Genomic DNA, 19,531 nt, shown 5'->3' on the forward strand with positions numbered 1-19,531 from the left:
TCACGTAAACAGTGTTTGAAGCAGTGACACAGTCAGCCATGTCTTTCAGTTTAAAAAAAAAAGTCAACAAAGCTGCGTAGCTTAATACTTAATTTTCGACGTTTTTTGGAACTTGTCCGTGATTTTGAAACTGCCATCTGTAGGTAGTGATGGGTTATCCCACAATACAGGCCAGGTTTGAGTTAGGGTCATTAAAGGGCCCTTTTACCCTGCTTGCAGCTCACACCATTCAAAAAAGGAAAAGAAACAACTGCCTCTTCTGCTTTTTCTAAGGTGACTGAAATCTTCTGAAGAATAAGGAAAAAGACATGCTGAGAACCCAGTGAGGGAGTGAAATGAAAAAAAAGTAGTGTCTACTTTCTAGCAAGGTAAAAAAGACAGATTCGAGCAAATCTCTTGTAGCGGTGGTTTTGAATGTTCTGAATGCGTGTGCTTCATGTGGCTGGCTGCGTGTGCGTGTGTGCGTGCGTGCAGAGTGATTTTGATGAATGTGTCCTGACGGATGGTGTAACCCCCCTAAAGCCTGCCTCTACTTCCTCTCCAGCTCTCCTGTCATGCCTGTATATCGAGGTCAAACCACCTTTCAAATCTGTTCCCCACTGCAATGGCACAGCACAGAGAATGAATAAACAGCTCGTAACCTGGAATTCTTCTACTTCCCTGTTTTTCACTCATTTAATGAATGAATGCTTAAAAAAAGCCTTAAATATGTTTTACTCCTGTGTCAGTTCAAGTAGATGTCATGACCCAGGAAATCTGACATCAAAACCTTCTACTTTAATTATACCCCTGATGCAATTAATGAAAAATGAAGGGTCAAAGTGCATCACTCCTTAAGCCCTGAATATGATGGTACCAGTCACTGCTAAATCATCAGTCAAAGTCTGATGTGTTCTTGCTGAGGTATCACCTACTTTCCAATTCTGTCAGATGCAGCCTGTTTTATCAGTCCCCTCCTGCCATCACCCGCCTTTCATCCAAATGAGAGAAACACTGACCAGCAATGGGAAGGAGGTGGTAGGTTAGTATAACATTGAAGCGCAGCCTCAGGGCTCCAGTTATAACAGGCTTTCTTCTCAGTGTCATTTAATTGTATTCCCCTGGCATCTGTGTGAAATTTTCTCTTATGAGGGAACATAACTTAATTTCTAACAAAAAAGAAAAGAAAAATGTGTCAAGGGAGATACTTTGCAGAAGAACAGCTGTGTCATTTAGAGCGCATTTGGATATCTGTGTGGACGTAGATTATTTTTTCCTCCATCACTTGAGTTATAACTTTAGGTTTGAGACATGCAATGAGGCTTTAAACTCCTGTTTTTTTAGTGTTGTTGAATTATAAATTTTCAGCTATGTCTTGATATTCTGTGTGGCCAACAAAAGTGTATATCTTTCCATTTTGTGCTATCATGTCTTACTTTATTGTAATTGTTAGCAGTTAATTCTACACTGAAAACGTTAATTCACTTATCAAATAAAAAAAAGAAATGCAGAGGAAATAAAATGTGACTGTTTAGACATCAAAACATCTATTTTTGAGTGGTTTAATTAATATTTGATTTATTATATAGCAAAATAAGTAATAGTATTTAAGCAAGCAAAGTAAATATAGTACTCATTATTCCACTATTTTCTTATATTTTACATGGGAAGCCTGTTATAAACTCGCGATACAGTGGATTGATTTAGATTAAGTAATTAAAATACAACTACAGCTTTTAAATTATTTTGAAGGCATGACTGACTCAAGTTAAATGCTTTTGCATATTTTTACAGCGTTTTCTCTTATTTAGTTTTGGACTCCTCTAACGTCACCAGACTCAGACTATAAAGCTTGTGCTTTAAGCAGCTTGAAAGTCTTTTTTTTTTTTACTCAGTTTTCTTCCTTTTCAAAATCTGCTTGTATTACCCACAATTTTACCAGCTTCAGTTTTCTCAGAAATTTGAATGTCTGGTGCCAATAATGGCAAATAACCTCAAGCATACATGAGTAGCCCCGCATGTTCTTCTGTTTGTTTGTTTTTTTTAACTTGGTGTCTTAAAGTGACACCTCAAACAAAACTCACAGATGTCATGCAGAATCTGTTTGCGTCTCCCTGCCAAGAGACAAAAACGTTCTTTTTTTAATAGGTGGGTTACAGGAAGCTGCTTACCAATGTAGAGTTCCCATTTAAGTACACTGTCTAAATAATTCTTCCACCACTGGCAGCATAAATCAGGTAATGATTTATGCTGCCAGGGTTAATAGGGTTAATATTAAAAACCTGAGTTCATACAATGTAAAAAGAAAGTTTTCAAAAAATGCAAATGAAGTTATTTGGGAATTAATAATCTTGTGTTTTTTTTGTACATTAACATGTTGCGGTAAATAGCTTCCTTGTGGTATTGCAGATATAGAAGGAATCTAAATTATTGCCACAGACTTTCTTTTGTTGATGATTTATACAGCTATGATATGCATTATGTACTCTCTGGCAGTCATTGCATTGTTAATCCCTCCCTATTCGCATATTCCTTTGGCCAATACTTGTCACTCATCCTGAAGCCTAGTAAAGCATTGAACCGGAGGTTGATGTATCCAGACTCCGGAAGTCAATTTTAGACGAATGATTGAGTTGGAGTGCATCAGTCTAGATAACTGTGGCAAAAAGGAGCATTTTCTGTTTACTTGTGCCAAATGCAGGGATCAAACCATGAAGGGATTTTCACATAGTGGGTTTTGTCTTTTGTTGGAAAAAAAAGGCTAAACTAACAGATGTTTCTGGCGATTCAAACTTTTGCTTCAGATATCATGTTATTTACGATGTCTAAACATTGATTGATTTCTACATTAAATAAAAAAATATTGCTTTCCAGACAAATAAATTGTAAGTACAAAAACGAGCTGCTTCGCTTCCATGTTCTGCTCTTTGTATTGCCTTACCTACACAACTGTGACTTCAAACCTTTCTTCATGTGTAATAGAAAATACACCAGCTGGCCAAACCTGTGGAAGACAGGTCAAATCAAGTCTTGGTGGGGCAGCAGCTTGTATACCATGCAACCAAGTAACCACAACGTTCTTCATTTTGAGTGCACTTCTGGTGCATGTCATGTCCCCTCACTAGCTGTTTCTCTGCCAACACTTCCTGTCAATCTCAGCTGTTAAGATGTTCAAAGAATGCAAAATACCAAAAGAAGAAACATGTCAAAAGAACGGGTCAGATGTGGATGTGCATAAGAATGAACTCACTTCCTGTTATGCTTAAAATAAAATTCTCCAAGCTGCACAGAAACCACCTGAAATCCCGTTAACGTGAATATTGGGTTCATGAAGATACCAGCTCACTCCGATGCATGACAGCATTTTATTAGACAAATGATGACACACTTCACTGTTTAAAGGACAGTAGTATACATTCAGATCAGGTCATCTGTACAGTACAAAGATAAGAGAGAAATGTGGGAGAGGTGATGCATGACATCCAGTTGTGTTGGGCCAATGGCCACACATGTATTTAGGCTTCTATAGTAACATTTCCTCTAGCTGACATAACACTGCACCCTTGTTGTGTCTATCAATGCTCTCCTTGAAGTCTTTGGTCAATCTTTCTCCTTTTAGTTATTTCAGTCAGAGTTGAATTGGGCTCATAAAGCAGAAGCATTACAGTAGTTTTGGCCTCAATGAGAAATAAATGATCACAAAAAGTAGTAATGCACACAGATTCCCCTTTTTTTGTATTTATAGCATTAGATTATGTGATTTTTATCATCCAGGCATGTTGGAAGAGTCACTGGGGTGGTGCAGTGGCAAAACGCTTTAATACTGCATTTTGGCATCGTGTAACTTGAATTCTACAGGACACATTCCTTTTATGTCTCAAAGCTGTTATCTGAATAAGCTATAAGGCTCTGAAATAACTGCATTTGACTGTCTTGGTTTCACTGTCTGTAAGGCTTTCCCCCAGTTTTCATACTCAGTGGAAAGGCGAACACTGGATACACATGAAGTTATTAAGCAGCAAAGAGTCTTGTTTTTACAAACATTTTCCCTCAGTCATGATGGACATTAGACGATGATGCCATTAAAGCCTCTGAGTAAACAACAGCTTTAGCAACACTGAACCTTGAACAAAGGAACACAGACTTCACTTGTCATTTAAATAAACACCTACACATCAAATTTGTTTCAGACAACAAGACAACATCACATTTCATGTCAGGTTGGCCTTGTGGCTGCAGAGACATGCCCCTGCTTAAGTGTCCGTTAGAGGGTTCCAAGACAGCCCTGAACCCAGAAGCAAGGGCTGCTGCACAGAAACCTCCTGTGAAGAGGCAAAGAGCTGAGTGAACAATGAAATTATTATCAATACATCCAGTTACGCACGGGGAGAGACAAGGTGTGGAGTCAGTGTAATCCATTGGGTGTGAATGGTGACATCCTGTCAAGGCTGATGTCTGCCTCGCAGTCCTCCAGGTCACAAACCGAGTCGGTGGCGTTTTCGTGGTTGTGAGAAAATTGTGAAATCCTGTCGAAAGTCTCCTCATGCTCGATACATTCAACGACATTGGGGATCATATTCACATAAGCGTTCGCGATTTCTTTGTGGATGAGGGTATCTTGGTTATACGACACCAGCTCGTTGCTGATGTTAACAGTTTCCACTGGCGTGTTGGAGCAGAAATAGCGGCAGCCCAAGAGGCTGGCGAAGGCCTTCCTGAACTCAGCGTTGAAGGCGTATATGATGGGATTCAGGGAGGAGTTGGTCCAGCCGAACCACACGAAGACGTCAAAGGTCGTCTCGCTTACGCACGGAAGACCCGCATCCCGGTCCGCCGCCGGCCTGTCGCAGAACGGGACCATGCAGTTTAAAACGAAGAAAGGTAGCCAGCAACACACAAAGACACCCATGATCACCGACAGAGTTTTGAACACTTTGGTTTCACGTTTAATCGACGTTTTCAGTGTGTTGTGGTGTTGGCACTCTATTCTGTTGGTCCTGCAACTTTGCGCATGTTCTGCCGCTCTCTCCAGAGAGGCTATTCTTCTAATTTGTATTTGCGCAATCCGATATATCCTGGTATATGTTACAATCATAATTGCCACTGGGATATAAAAACTTATCAAGGAGGAGGATATCGCATACTCTCTGCTCAGACTGGAGTCGCAGTTTTCCTCTACCTGCCTACTTATGGAAGAGTTGTGCGCCCCAACCATGTCGTCACCGCTGGCTTTGTGCCAGTTTAGCTGGACCGGTATGAATGAAATGAGCACAGACAACGTCCAAGTGATGCTAATCATAACAAAGGCAACTCGCTGGGTCATTTTCCTCTCGTAGCGGAAGGGACTGGAGATGGCCCAGTATCTATCCACGCTGATAATGCAGAGGTTAAGGATGGAGGCGGTGGAGCACATAATATCAAAAGCAACCCACACATTACAGAAAGTGCCAAACGGCCAATAGCCAGCTACTTCTGCCACAGCTTTCCAGGGCATGACCAGGACGGCTACGAATAAATCCGACAGCGCTAGGGACACGATGAAAATGTTGGTGACTTTGGTCCGTAGGTGCCGAAAGCGCAGCACCGCGGAACACACCAAGATGTTCCCCAGCAGGGTCCATAGGATAAGCAGAGAAAGCAGACAGCCCGTTACTGTGCGTGCCACCATATCCCTTCTCCCGTCGCTTTTTGCCTCAGTTTCAGTACTGTTCCACATAATCTCTCCGAGGGGTGCCCGCGCAGAGTCAATACCCTGCACTGACGAGAGATACTTTGCTGGATTCTCCATTTGCCTCTTCAAGTAAAACTGAAGTCCATTGCTCCGTGCGCGGGGACGGGCTCAGTTATCGGCCAGCCATCGTTTTGTCCCCAATGATCAGCCTGGCTGCCAGCCTCATGTGGAGTGCGAAACAGAGGGAACGAGACAATTGCGCGTGTCAAAAGTGAGCCAGGCGACGTGTCAGGTGCGCTGAGGGGCTGAAACGCAGCACGTAGTGGCGGGCGCATGTTGCAGCCTTTACGGTCGGATCGTCTGACCTGGCTTCCACTTTGAAGCTTTCTGCACAATATATCCTGAGCGTAGCGTGGGTAAGGAGGGAGTCCCAACACACTAACTTAGCCAGGGCTGTGCGCATACACTGACACTGCTGTGCGTAACACATGCATGTTACGCACAGCAGTCCACTGCGTCGGGACTGGGTAGAGAGCATTCGGCATTTTCAGGGATTTTTTTCTTGTGTGTGTGTGTGTGTGTGTGTGTGTGTGTGTGTGTGTGTGTGTGTGTGTGTGTGTGTGTGTGTGTGTGTGTGTACTCCAAAGAGAGCAATTACAAACTTCCTATCAGCTGCGGGTTTTCATCCAGTTATGGATAGTGTTATAGCCTGGTTTATATTTGAGCCCTATTATTACGACAGACTTCAGAGAGACAACACTGTGCATTTCTGTCCAAGATTAAACTTCATTAAAAGTCCAGAGAGTGCATTTACAATCTATATTATACACACAAAAGTACAACATACGCCCATGAAGTGACAGTGAAAGAACGGAGCCTCACTCGTAGTCTAACAGTGCAGAACTGTCCGTGGTGCTGAAAGCTGAGAACCCCATCTATCTATCTATGTAAAATTTTCAGTGAATAATGAAAATAATAAAACCCATCTAACACATCTTTAGGTAATATGACAGGCTACTTCATTGCGTTTGCCTTATTAATTTAAAAAAAAAAGGTAATTTTCAACTATGGAAGAATTCTTTTATCTTTTCTTTTTTCGGTATTCTTTTGTCTCCCGACGGCAGCGACTGAAGGTCATAACCCACCCATTTAGCCGAGTTGTCCGAACAGGTGAGTCACATTCACACTAGGGAGCATGTTAGGCCGGGAGCTGCTCTGCGTCGTCGTGTGCCTGTGCAGCAGACGCGCCGTTTCCGGCTTTGAAACGTCACGGATATTTTTAGACGCCTCCGCCTGCCTGTCAAATCGTTCTGACACAACGTTAAAATCATACCCCGACGCTCGATGCCATATTCTCTGAAGTAGCATAAACATAAGCTCGTGATGCCATGTCAGGAGACAACCTGTGTCCGACACTGCATTTCCTTTTTACGCAGATAGCACACGTTAGTTATCTATAGACGGGTTGGTGTGGAGGTCGCTGCAAAAGATGACTGATATTTCGCAAAGTGTATATTGCGGATTACTATTTCCAATTTAACACCAAACTATAGGACTTCTATTTTGAAGTCACAAATAGAAGCACAATTGTGCAGTTCTTCGTTGCTGTTGGTATGCTTTGCAACTTTGTATGTCTTCAAATCTAAATCTATCCTATCGTTATCACTTATTTTTTAAGAAATCGTAAAACAGTCATTTAAATGAAGACCATCAGGCAGTATCATTTGGATAGTCCAAAGCAGTCTCAACAAAAGACATAAATACGTTGCGCCATCCTGTGGTGCGTAGGCACACTGCATCTGTTACCCTTCCAGACTTTTATTGAAGAGTGAACAGAGTGTGTAGCAGGTTAAGCAACACGACATGACATAATTTTTGTTTATTTCAACAGGAAAAAGATATGAAATTACCACTAACTTTAGACATCATTTCTCAATAGCACCATTTAACTGAAATTTCACAAAATCATAGCGCACCCTTTAAATGATTTTGGTCAGTATAACAGTATTTACTAAGATGGCAGAAAAATCTGCAAAACAAAACATTTTGCACAACTTGGCACATATTGAGAGCACATACAGTATATGGCACCAGGCTGAGAACCTGCTGAATGTCTAAGATTATTTGGTGATCTGATACAAACTAGTACAGTACTATTATATATCTGTGGTTTTAATAGAGGAGAAGCAGGTGTTGTCATTTATATCAGTGTGATGGTTTTCATTTCTGGTTCTTCAGATGTAAACATCAGTCCGCAGTGCCATGCAGCAGTTGTCACTGCAACAGTTTGTTTTGCAAAAATCCCGTCCTTATGAACAATCGTGTTAATGCACATTAGTTCAGTATTATCAAGGTCTAGAAGAGAAGCCTTTTTTTAACACAACTTCTTGATTAGTTCAACAGAGCAGCAAATGAGAACGCAGTAAGACACTGAGGAACCTTAAATGGCTGAGAAAGGGAATTAAGTGCTACATCTGAGAACTAATATCCAACTCAAAAGATGATTTAATTTGTTTGTGCTTAGATTGGCACTTACAACTTAAGTGTTCACTAACCTAACTACTTAGGCAAGCAAATGAGAACCTTATCCATGTAAAGTATGAACATTTTAAATGCAGATAAAGTAAGGATCAGGTGGCACACCGCTGAGCTTGTAGCTGTTAAATACAGTACTATTGGATATTGAAAATAATGAGTGTTTATGTAGTTCCTCTGCAGTCTTTTTATATATGGTAATCATGTTGGTAGGGTGTTATTTTATAATAGTAATTATGTTTTCAGTCACTAATATGAAATAATATAGAAAGTGTATGTCAGCTAAAGCATATATTGTACATGATCCACCTGTTAGAAACCCCACTGTAATGTTACTACAATATAAAAAGTACAAAGAACCCTTTCTAAATTCATAAAACCAAATATTTTTTCATCACTAGCTTTAACAACCCTTGCATTACACAAGCTAATTCTTTAAGGAACCAGGTCTAATAGGTTTGTCCTCCTCTGCAATCCCCACAGTGAGGGATCAACGTTTGTCTCCACAGATTACTTTCAAGTCTGTTGGACTGTGATCCAGACTGCCTCCTGAATGGTTGACCTGCGCTGTGACACACTCTCGAGAGCCAGTGGTGACAAGTGTTCGTGTGCATGTTGGCATTGTCACTCATCTGCTATTTTGTCAGACTCTGGAGAACACCTCGAAGAGGGAGGCAACTGCATGCATGCGGTAGAAAAGGTTCAAAGGGATGGCAAAATTGAGAACTGTGCTCCATATGCTGAAGCCGTATGTCTCCTCTTCCAGTCCGTTGTCATACTGTGGCCTGCAGCCAAAGGCAGAAAGAATCCACAGCTGAAATGGAAAAAAGAGAGAGCTCTAATTAGATACACCTGAATTCATATACTTTTAGCTACTTAGGGGCAGAACAACAAGGTAGAAACACAACAGTGTCATTTTATAAGGCTTAAAGTTGCCTGTTTATATTATTATATTTGAAATTCAATTAGCCAAAAATGCTGTAATTAGTCTCTATTACCTCCATTTTTACTTTTGCTACCATCACTCCTGAGGAAAATATCTCAGTGCTCCACTACCTTCACCACAAGCTAGTAACGTCCTCACTTTAGTTATAATCTCAGTTATAGCTAATGATTGTTACACGTCACATAGCACTTAATGGAGAGTTTTGTATCTGTTGTTGATGAGAGTAGTGAAACTAAACCAAAACAATACAAATGTGGCTTAAGCATATTAAAATGAGGGTGATTGGCATGGAATCCCTCTTTGGGTTTACCACTATGGCAATAGTGAATAACAAATATATTAATTACAGAAGCTTAAAATGAACAAACAATAACTCTTGACTTTTGGGAGTTATCCTAGCAAAAAGAAATGAACTTCGCATTTTGTTGGGTAAAATACACTTAACCAAATGAAGTTTCAAATGGTCAGTAGATTTTACATCAGCTCGATCAATTCCACCTATTAAAAAACTAATCATCACAGACCAGTTAACCAGTGCTTACCGAAATGTTACACATAATAAGGAAAACGGCAATATTCTTCAGGATCTGCCTCTTTATATTTGGGCGTTCCACTGTTTCGTTTCCCACAGGCGCTGGCACATCTGAATGTTTCCGTGGGCATCCATAAACCTGCTCACTCTCCTCCTGCTCGCTCTCAGTAGAGACACAGCTCCTGTCTGGAGATTCAAAAGTTCGGTTGATGATGCCATTGTACGGCGGAGCGAGAGAGGAAGTGACAGAGAAGACTTCTGGAGCAGCTGGTAACTCTGGGTCCTGCCTCTCTCTATCCTCTTGCTGGCGATACAAAGACTCTATGATGAAGAGATTCTGGACGTATTTCTCCAACACAATAAACAGAGAGTAGACCAAATTTGTCCAGCGGTAAGGAGGGTTGCTTCCGGTGCTTAGCACAGACACTATGCTGCACCATGACATGAACCAGGAGCCAATGGAGGATCCAAACAGCACCTCCGTGTCCAGCTGTCTTGACGGGTTCTTGGAGGTATCCAGCGGCATGTGGTTCACTCGGTATATAAGCAGACCCGAAGCACCGGCGCAGCACATGACCGTCAGCATGACGATGGCATAAATGTAGAACATGGAAACGGCTGACCTTCGCATCTGGATTGACTTCTCTACATGAGTAACGTAGACCACCAGTATTCCGATACTGCTGGCCAGGGCAAGTAGACCCACAAGAGGACCTAAGATCAAGCCCCGGTTTTTGGCAACCTGCCTTTTATGGTTTGAAGTGAGGTCAATGGTGCGTCCAATATTTCTCCACATCACGAAAAGCAAGACAGAAACAAAAATGTGGTATTCAATATTGAAGGGGTAGAGATAGTAGAGGCTGGTGGCGAACATGGAGCATGTGCTGGTGGTGCAGTTACATTGTGGTTCTGAGTACTCTGTAAAACAGTTAAAAATGTGGGCAAACACATGAGTTACAGGGAAATAGAACAATAAAAAGAAGCTGACTATGCCAGTGCTGTCTTACATTAGTACAGCCTGTCTGTTTTTTAAGATAAGAACAAAATGAAAGACATGTTAGGCAATGATACTGTTCTGAAAGCTAAATGTTAGAAATAAGTTAAATGCAAAATAGAATGAATAGTAAATCTTTTACAGGTTGACAACAACAACAAAATGGATTATATTATCATAAAAAACATAAAGATACACAATATTCATTCAGATTCCTCACTACAAGTATACACACATATGCCATAACAGAATGTTTATCTTGAGGTTTAATATTGTCTGACTCAACATCAAACATGGCATGTACAGGTCAGATAGCAATGTACAACCCCAATATAAAAAATGCTGGAATACTGTGTAAAGTGCGAGTTAAAATTAAATATTTAAAATAATATATTTATCACACATTTATTATTTCATGAGAAAAATATTTGCTCATTTTGAATTTGATGGCAGCAACATGTCTCAAAATAGTTGGAATAGGGGCAACAAAAGTGTGGAAAAATAAGTAGTACTGAAAAGAGACAGCTCAACGAACATTTTGCAACTAATTAGGTTAACTGGTAACTGGTCAGTAACGTGATTGGGTAGAAAAAGGACATCTTAGAGATGCAGAGTTTCTTTTTGTAAACTGTATCTAGAAATTGTGGAACAAATTTAGAATAATGTTCCTAATAATAATGAAGGCAAAGGAGCTTGCAAAGAAAAGCGTCTGGACTTCTTTAAGTTGCTTCTTTAACTTTCAAGCAACTTAAAGAAGTCCAGACGCTTTTCTTTGCAAGCTCCTTTGACTACAATGACCTGGATGACTGAGAACCTTCACAGACAATAATAATGAAGATTTTGAATATCTCATTATCTACAGTACATAATATCATTAAAAGATTCAGAGAATATTGATAAATCTCTATGTGCATAAGACAAGGATGAATTCAATTTTGGATGCGTCTGATTTTGGGATGCTTCCAAAGGTCACATCCTTTAGTATTATTAAATTTCACTGTACCATATACAAATACAGGTTAAAGCTCTATTATACAAGGAAGTGACCATATGTGAACATAACCCAGAAACAATGGGATTTTCTCTTGTCCAAATTGCTTTTGAAAATGGACTTAGGCAAAGTGGAAACGTGTGGTCAAATTGAAATTTGAAATACTTTTTATGAGGCATTTTTTGAAAACATGGATGCTGCTTTCTCCAGGTTAAAGAAGAGGGAGATAATCCAGCCTGTTATCAGCGCTCAGTTTAAAAGGCCTTCATCTGTGACAGTATGGGGATGTAATGTAATTGGCAGCTTGCACATTTGTAAAGTGCTGAAAGATGTATATAGGATTTAGAGCTACATATGCTCCAATCCAATCAATATCTTTTTTCAGGGAAAGCCTTGCATATTTCAGCAAGACAGCTAAACCACATACTGGATCTATTACAGCAGCATGGTTGCACAGTAGAAGAATCTGGGTGCTGAGAATTTCACCAGTTGAAAGCATTTGCCACATCATGAATGAAAAAATATGATGATGATTCAGGACTCTTGGGCAGCTAGAATGCTATATAAGATGAGAATGGAACAACATTCCTCTCTCAAAACTCCAGCAGCTGTCTCCTCTGTTCCCAGATGTTTATGGACTGTTGTTAAAAGCGAAGAGGATGCTACGCAGTGGTAAACAAGATTCTGTCCTAACTTTTTTTTAGTCATTTAGCTGCCCTAAAAATTCAAAATGTGATAATATTTACATTAACATGATATGTCTCAGTTTAAACATTTGATTTGTTTTCTGTGCTCAGTTTAAATGAAATGTGGGTTGATAAGATTTGCATATCATTGCATTCTGTTTTTATTTACATTTTACACAGTGTCCCAACTTTTTAAAACTTTAAATCAGGCTCACATGAAATAACAGAGTGCTCTGTTTAGGCTTATTCCTCTCTTTCGATTTTTAACCATAAAAATATGTTGTTGTTTTTTTAGGGTTTTGAGACAAATTTTAAGCTATTGAATTTTTACTAATCTTCTCTAATGAATGTGTTGATATCCTTGTGCTGCCCTAAGTTATACTGTACTATGACAGGACATCCCAACTTTTTGATTTGTTGCAAACCCCTTTTGAGTGCATGTGGTTTGTGGAAGCTGTAGCATATTCACATTTAGAATAGAATAGAATAGAATAGAATAGAGTTCAACTTTATTGTCATTGCACATGCACAGGTACAGGGCAATGAAATGCAGTTTGCATCCATCCAGAAGTGCTTTAGTGATATAGATATATTACAATATATATTAGCAATAATATAGATATGTGAGTATATTACAGAAATGGGTCTATTATGGTATGTTATAATGTACACGGTATGAAGTATGTTGTGAATATTCTATAACTATAAGTATGTTCAGGCTGTAGTGAGTACAAGCTATGTACAGGCTAAGAACAGGATATAAATATGAAAAACTATACAGAATATGAAATAAATAACTTTACAGAATCTGAGATATACAGCTATACAGAAATGGGAACTGTGCAAGTTGTAGACAGTTGTAGGATTAAAGATTATCGAATGTACAGAATGATTATTTACACAGAGCTATACAGTAGTGCAGTTAAGATAAGTGAGGGTGTGGATAATTTCTACAGAGGCTATATAAAGTGCTAGTGGTTGTGAGTGGTGGTTCAGTCCATGTTATTATTGTGTGTTTGAGGGTACAGTTGTCCATTGTGTGTGTGTGTGTATGTTCAGTCCATGAGTTTAACGTGGGTCAGATGACAGGAGGCAGAGTTCAGGAGTCTGACAGCTGTAGGGAAGAAGCTGTTTGGGTACCTGGGGGTCTTAGTCCGGAGGCTCCTGTAGCGCCTCCCAGAGGGCAGGAGGGTGAAGAGTCCATGTGATGGGTGACTGGGGTCTTTGATGATTTTTCCCAGCCCTTTTCAGACACCGCTTCCTGTAGATGTCTTTTATGGCAGGAAGTGGTGCTCCGGCGATGCGCTGGGCAGTTTTCACGACCCTCTGCAACGCCTTCCGGTCCGAGGCAGAGCAGTTCCCGTACCAGACTGTTATACAGTTGGTCAGGATGCTCTCGATGGTGCAGCGATAGAAGTTCACCAGGATGTCTGAGGACAGGTGGTTCTTCCTCAGAGTCCTCAAGAAGAAGAGGCGCTGGTGAGCCTTCTTGACCAGCTTGGAGCAGTTGGTCATCCAGGTGAGATCCTCGGAGATGGATTGTATTGAATGCTGAACTGAAGTCTATAAACAGCATTCTGGCATATGTGTTGTTGTTGTCCAGGTGTGAGAGGACAGAGTGCAGTGCAATGGAGACTGCATCCTCTGTGCTCCTGTTCTGGCGGTATGCGAATTGGTGGGGGTCCAGGGTGGGGGGGAGACAGGATTTGAAGTGTGCTAGGACCAGCTGCTCTAAGCACTTAGTGATGATGGGGGTGAGTGCTACTGGGCGGTAGCCATTGATTTATCCAAAATTGAGGAAATAATAATAATAATAATGATAATAATGATATGGAAGGAAAAAACCCAGAAGAATAAAAGTATTATTCTGTAGAGACTTGTAATTCTCTTTATTCAACAACATTTGTTTTATGATTACTTCTGACATCTTGTTGCTCGGTTTTACAAGATTACATGAATTTCAAAGCAAAAGATTTCTTTTAAAATTTTGTAGCCTCTCAACCAGTATACCACCCACTGTACTTACTGGTACACCCCCTTTTAATTTGGAATTTAAATATTTCTTCCTCTTAATATATATATTATTGCATTAATTGTTGGGATACCTTATCTCTTAATATGTTTTATGCCTTTTAAGCCCTTTAAACCTGTATTTGTGACACTGAGCTATACAAAAAAAATAAATTGAACTAAATTAAAAAAGTGATTTTTATTTATTTATTTTATTTATTTAATGATGAAAATGCCAATATGTTTTTGTGTGTGATTGTTTGTTTGCGAGAGAAAGAGAGCAAGCAAGTTTCTGCTTTTGAGTATTTATTAATCATATTGTATTCATTTGAAATTTCCTTCATTAGCTGAATGCACGTCTTGTACACTTCCTATGGTTACACTTTTGCCCTCTAGGTCTTAAGCCCCCTCCCAACTCACCTGCTCCTGGCCCCCATCACCCCCCCCCCCCCCTTTCCCCCCGAGCCCACTACTATGGTCATGCACCCTTTAATTAAAAAGTGAACAACAGTCAGGGTGCAGCCAGCCTCACAGTCAGCCGGATATGAAGAGGAGTAGCAGAACCCCTCAACCCTAAGCTTAGATGTATCAGTTACTGTAATTGCAGTACCCTTGGGACTAAGCAGCCTGGGGACAAAGCCGTCTGAGGTCAAGTGGGGGGTTGCCAAAGGAGGTGGTGGTGGCTGAAGTGTGGGGAAAGGACTGGGGAGGGGGCAACAATATGTGTCTTCTGAAACCTAATAGAGAGACATTCGACACAAACAAGACCCGCTGAGCAGCCAGGCTTACCTCCCTTGCGCTTCCAAGCCCTCTTCTCTTTCCCTTTTCTTTCACCCACTGAAGTGAGTTCTCAAGCGGACTATTGTACTTTTCTTCTAAAAACAAGCCTGCAATCGACCCCCGGGTCCTTACCTGTAGTGAGGTTTATGAGGCCCAGGGCAGAAAGTCTCCTCTTATGGTTGTTCAGGAAGTGTTCAGCCTCTGACATCACACCACTGCACCACAGGAGGATGTTGGTAAAGACTGCATGGATTACACCAAATCTGAGGAGACAGCAGTTGAAAATAAGACACCCGATCACCTAACAGCAAGTATAAGTGACAGGATTTAGCGGTGTTGTTGAGCTTGTTTCATGCCATTGATTAAAATAGAACTATGAACACATAATTTTCTTATGATTTGCAGGTGCAAAAACAAACAAAAGAAAAAAAGGATATATTGACTAAAGGCCCAGGTTATCGCACATTTCACACACCTCTCAAATGTTTCAAAGCTCTTGATGACATCCTTGATGTGAAACCAGAGAAAATGCACCTAAATAAAACCCAAACACAAGTCTTAAAAAAAGCTTGACAAAGTCATATCCAAAATGCAGTTTAGTGATTTTATCAAGCTTCAGAAATACACTTCATAATATACTAAGCACATACTTATTGTAAACTTAATTCTATTTATTTGCTTAAGTCATTGCATTTAAAGATTCCCACTGATATATGCAGTTACACTCAAGCGACATGGACAATGATCGGATTATACTGTCGCAGCAACGCTCTCTACTTGCCTTAACAACAAAGAGCACATTATTCTAAGATCTTGAAATAGTATATGGGAAAAAAAGATACTGCTGAAAGAGTGTCACATTTTAAAAATTAAACCTAGGCTGTGCACATACCTGTGCCATAGTGTGAGTTGCGTGGATGACAGGATATACCACGAGCACCGCCGACACACAAGGTTGAAAACCAACATATTGCCCAATTCGGAAAGCATCCATAATCAGTGAAAGGAGTGCAAGAAGGGTCAAACCACCTAGAAAAAGAAAGTTATTGAGCGATATAATCAAAGAAAATAAAGTCTTTGTGACCACATATGTTAACATTCAAGTTCTCTTTAAGTTAAGAAACAAACATATCTCCAGTGTTAAATTAACACTAGAGAGTGTCTATATGGGTCCACACCTCTGAGTGTTAAATACAACACTGTTGAGTGTTAAATTAACACTTTTCACAGTGTTATATGTTTAAAAGTAACCTAGTCTGTTTTGAAGATTAACAATGGCTAACACTAAGCAGTGCTGATTTTCTAACACTGGAAAATAACTCAAAATGTTAGAAATATTCCAGTGTTAGAAAATCAGCACTGCTCAGTGTTAGTCTTTGTTAATCTTCAAAACTGACTAGGTTACTTTTAAACATATAACACTGTCAAAAGTGTTAATTTAACACTCAACAGTGTTGTATTTAACACTCAGAGGTGTGGACCCATATAGACACTCTCTAGTGTTAATTTAACACTCGAGATTTTGCTGTGTATAGTGGTCACGCGCATAAATCCCTTTAATTTTCACACTAACGGAAAAAACAGTTGCATAAATACTGTGCGCATTTGCTTGTTTAATCTCGCAAACTCACCTCTTATCCAGCCTGAGGTGGCGTGTACATCTTTTTCTGGCGGCGCGCTCTTTTGCCTGTCCCGTACCAAGATGTACCACATCATCCAGAGCAGCTGGAGGATCATGAGGCAGGTAGTGAAGGACCGCAGATCCTCTTCTTTAACGGAGGGGTTCTTGTTTGCGATGGCAAGCATCAACGCCGCCCCGATCAGCAGCAGATTGGTCCCGTATTGCCCGCTCAGGAACTCCGCGTTCTTCTTCGGATAGTCTTCGGACAAACTGATTTTTAGTTTGCTGAAGATCTTCTTGTCCTGCTCGGAGCTGGACGACGACGAGGAGCTGTTGCTATACTTGTTCGGACACATAATATCCAGGCCGTTATGTTCCACCATGGTGAGAGGCATGTGCAAAAGGCGCAGTGCTGGGAGAAATGGAAAGTCAAAGCCGTGCAAAAGCCGTGCGCTATAAGTGCATTTGAGGGAGGCGAGACGTGTAACCTGTTGCCTCTAGGTGGGGATTCAGATGGATACCGTGCCAAACATGCATTCAATCTTCAAGATCCGGCTCAGTGGCCACGCATAGTTTGAATGGGCTTGATAGATGCCATTGTCATCTTGTAGCCCTGAAACAAATATCTGGTCGTGTACCAGGCTCGCTGAGTCACTGAAAAGTGAAGATTATGTTTCAGTCTTTCCGAGAACGCGGTCTTCTTGGAACTACCATACGTTTACAAAAAAAAAAAAAATAGCTGAGTCTGCTGTGCCAACCATTCAGCAGGCTACCTAAAGAAATAAAAAAAAAACTATGCGTGGGCTTGGCCACAATAACAGAAACAACTGAGCTGTGCCCAAACTCACCTCTTTAGAGCAGCTGCCAAACAGTCCGTCCAAGTCTGCTATCAGGTGTTAAGCGTACACGCCTGGATAAGATGAAAGAGAACATGACATTTCTCAAATCTGAGATTTTTACAGGCTGCAGGAGAGTGGCCTGTTGTGACAGTGACTTAATCTAAGTGCTCCTAACATAAATCCACTTGGGACTGAGATGTGGTTAAAATATTTGCTTTCAAGTCGGTTTAAAAAGGAAGAAGAAGACGAATCAGATTTCAGTGGCCAAGTATACAATGGCTTTTTGTGAGTGGATGTCAGGGAGACCGTGTAGGCCATGGGCAGTAAGATCTCTTAAGGATATGACCGTGTAACCTATTAAATAACATCCGGGTGGACACACGCAAACAGCCCAGCAACAGAATAACTGCTCACACCGATCGCGGTGATTAATCTGATGCGATATTGTTTAACAAACAAATTCTTCTTAAATAAATATATAAAATGTAAAAAATAAAAATAAACAGCTGGTGTTTCTATGCAGACAGAACGGTGGGTTCGCAGCTCTCGTTAAGAGCCTGAGTTCATTCTAGTCAAGAAACATGGACTTCAAAATATTTTTCAAAACTAAATTAAACTGGATAAATTTGTGCATTTAGGCTCTTTGATAAATTTCACCAATAGTTGCTTTGATATAAGTCTAGCATTTCTGAAAATTCACATTTCACCAGTTGCTGCCAGCAACATAACGAATCAACCTTTCCACGAAAGGTCTTTTAGTCTTATTTGCGAAACTGCAGCGCGCACCAGCTGACTATGGTGTGCGTCACATAGCCTAACTGTTCTGAAGCTGGCAATCAGTGAACTGAGGAAGACAAACTCCCTCTTTCGAGCCTTGTGTTTCTGATTAGCTGAGGTGTCCATTATCCTTTGACGCAGGACTCGGGACACAATGGCATCACGAGTATTCAAAAGATGATCACGTCAGGGTCCATCTCATTTGCTGAGTGGACCAGTGATTTCTTGATTAGCGATAAAAACGCTCGACAAAAAAGAGAGTAAAATCTGTTCTTTATCTGGATACTTTAATTGGCTATTGAGCAGGTCTAAAGGTTTTGATTGAATTCAGAAATACTCATTTCAGCCCTTTGTTGATTGCTCGTCTGGATCCACAAAACAAAGCAAAGACCATTGAATTTCAGAGTAGCTTGAGGGAAATTCTATAGCAATAAGATTTACTGTAAAAGCCTCTTTTTAATATCTTTAAAATGTTTTTAAAAGCGTCATTTGAGATTATTGTGTTGCATTCTGGTATGGTGATTACTATTATTCTTTTTAACTCCACTACACTGAATTGACAGCAGCTTTTAGGGGTCTCCTTTTTTAAGAGAAGACACTAAAAGGGGCCGTTCTGATCACTCTAGACACATAACTGTATTTTCCCTGTATACTTGCATAAATGATTAAACTCTTGACTCCTTAATTGCTGCAGTGAAGAATGTCGTTATAATCTGAAAATATTAATTTTACCATCAACAGTATAGCTATAGCCCTGCTTTGAATCGTTACCCTGGACAAATGAGTCACAATAACAGTTGTTTAAAAAAAATTAGCAAGATTTAACCATTTCAAATTCTCATCTTCTCATATTTTAAAGTTACTGCTTCAAAAACTCAAAAAACAATGAACTGCCAATTATTTTATTGCACTACAGTTCACCACTTGCATTATTATTTACATAACTCACATATGGTTGCCATAATAGGCCAGGTGAAAGAAAAATGGGTTATGATGTAGGGAGCTTTTAATCGAGTTGGTCCTAGACTCTAAAGTTAGGAGCTCAGTTTCAGTCCAAACTTTGCTACAATGGCTTGAACCTCTGATGTATGCTGCCGTGACTGGCATGGAGATGCTGGGTCCTTTAAGTCCTGTGGGCTGTGGATGACAGCATCACTGGCCTGGGCTTGT

At 40.3% G+C, this 19,531-nt stretch overlaps 2 protein-coding genes across 6 annotated transcripts; both read right to left on the bottom strand.

Annotated features, from left to right (window-relative positions):
- Positions 1-1,673: 1,673 nt before the first annotated feature.
- drd5a (dopamine receptor D5a) lies at positions 1,674-6,228 on the bottom strand. Its single transcript, XM_040029180.1, has one exon. It carries the CDS (start codon positions 5,765-5,767, stop codon positions 4,385-4,387), a length of 1,383 nt encoding a protein of 460 aa, XP_039885114.1. The 5' UTR covers positions 5,768-6,228; the 3' UTR covers positions 1,674-4,384.
- Positions 6,229-6,439: 211 nt separating this feature from the next.
- otop1 (otopetrin 1) lies at positions 6,440-18,369 on the bottom strand. 5 transcript variants are annotated; one of them, XM_040029185.1, is made up of 7 exons: positions 17,594-18,369; positions 16,756-17,157; positions 16,017-16,153; positions 15,600-15,658; positions 15,257-15,387; positions 9,674-10,581; positions 6,440-8,999 (listed from the first exon to the last, which is right to left on the bottom strand). In XM_040029185.1, the coding sequence occupies exons 2-7, from the start codon at positions 17,138-17,140 to the stop codon at positions 8,829-8,831; spliced, it is 1,791 nt and encodes a 596-aa protein (XP_039885119.1). In that variant the 5' UTR covers positions 17,141-17,157; positions 17,594-18,369; the 3' UTR covers positions 6,440-8,828. The 5 variants fall into 5 exon arrangements, with proteins under 5 accessions (XP_039885119.1, XP_039885116.1, XP_039885118.1 ...); XM_040029182.1 differs by having other exon boundaries at positions 16,756-17,399; positions 17,594-18,365; XM_040029184.1 differs by having other exon boundaries at positions 16,756-17,452; positions 17,594-18,365.
- Between the last annotated feature and the right edge of the window lie 1,162 nt (positions 18,370-19,531).

The sequence above is a fragment of the Simochromis diagramma genome, unplaced genomic scaffold, assembly GCF_900408965.1.
Source record: "Simochromis diagramma unplaced genomic scaffold, fSimDia1.1 OVJJ01000483.1, whole genome shotgun sequence".
NCBI classification, from domain to species: domain Eukaryota; kingdom Metazoa; phylum Chordata; class Actinopteri; order Cichliformes; family Cichlidae; genus Simochromis; species Simochromis diagramma.

Coding starts and splice junctions, on each gene's coding strand:
- drd5a (XM_040029180.1), bottom strand. CDS start 5,767: ATGGAGAATCCAGCAAAGTATCTCTCGTCAGTGCAGGGTATTGACTCT.
- otop1 (XM_040029185.1), bottom strand. CDS start 17,140: ATGCCTCTCACCATGGTGGAACATAACGGCCTGGATATTATGTGTCCG. Junction 15,659..16,016: donor CAACTCACACTATGGCACAG/GTATGTGCACAG, acceptor GGTTTTATTTAG/GTGCATTTTCTCTGGTTTCA. Junction 10,582..15,256: donor CCTCATAAACCTCACTACAG/GTAAGGACCCGG, acceptor ACTGTTTTACAG/AGTACTCAGAACCACAATGT.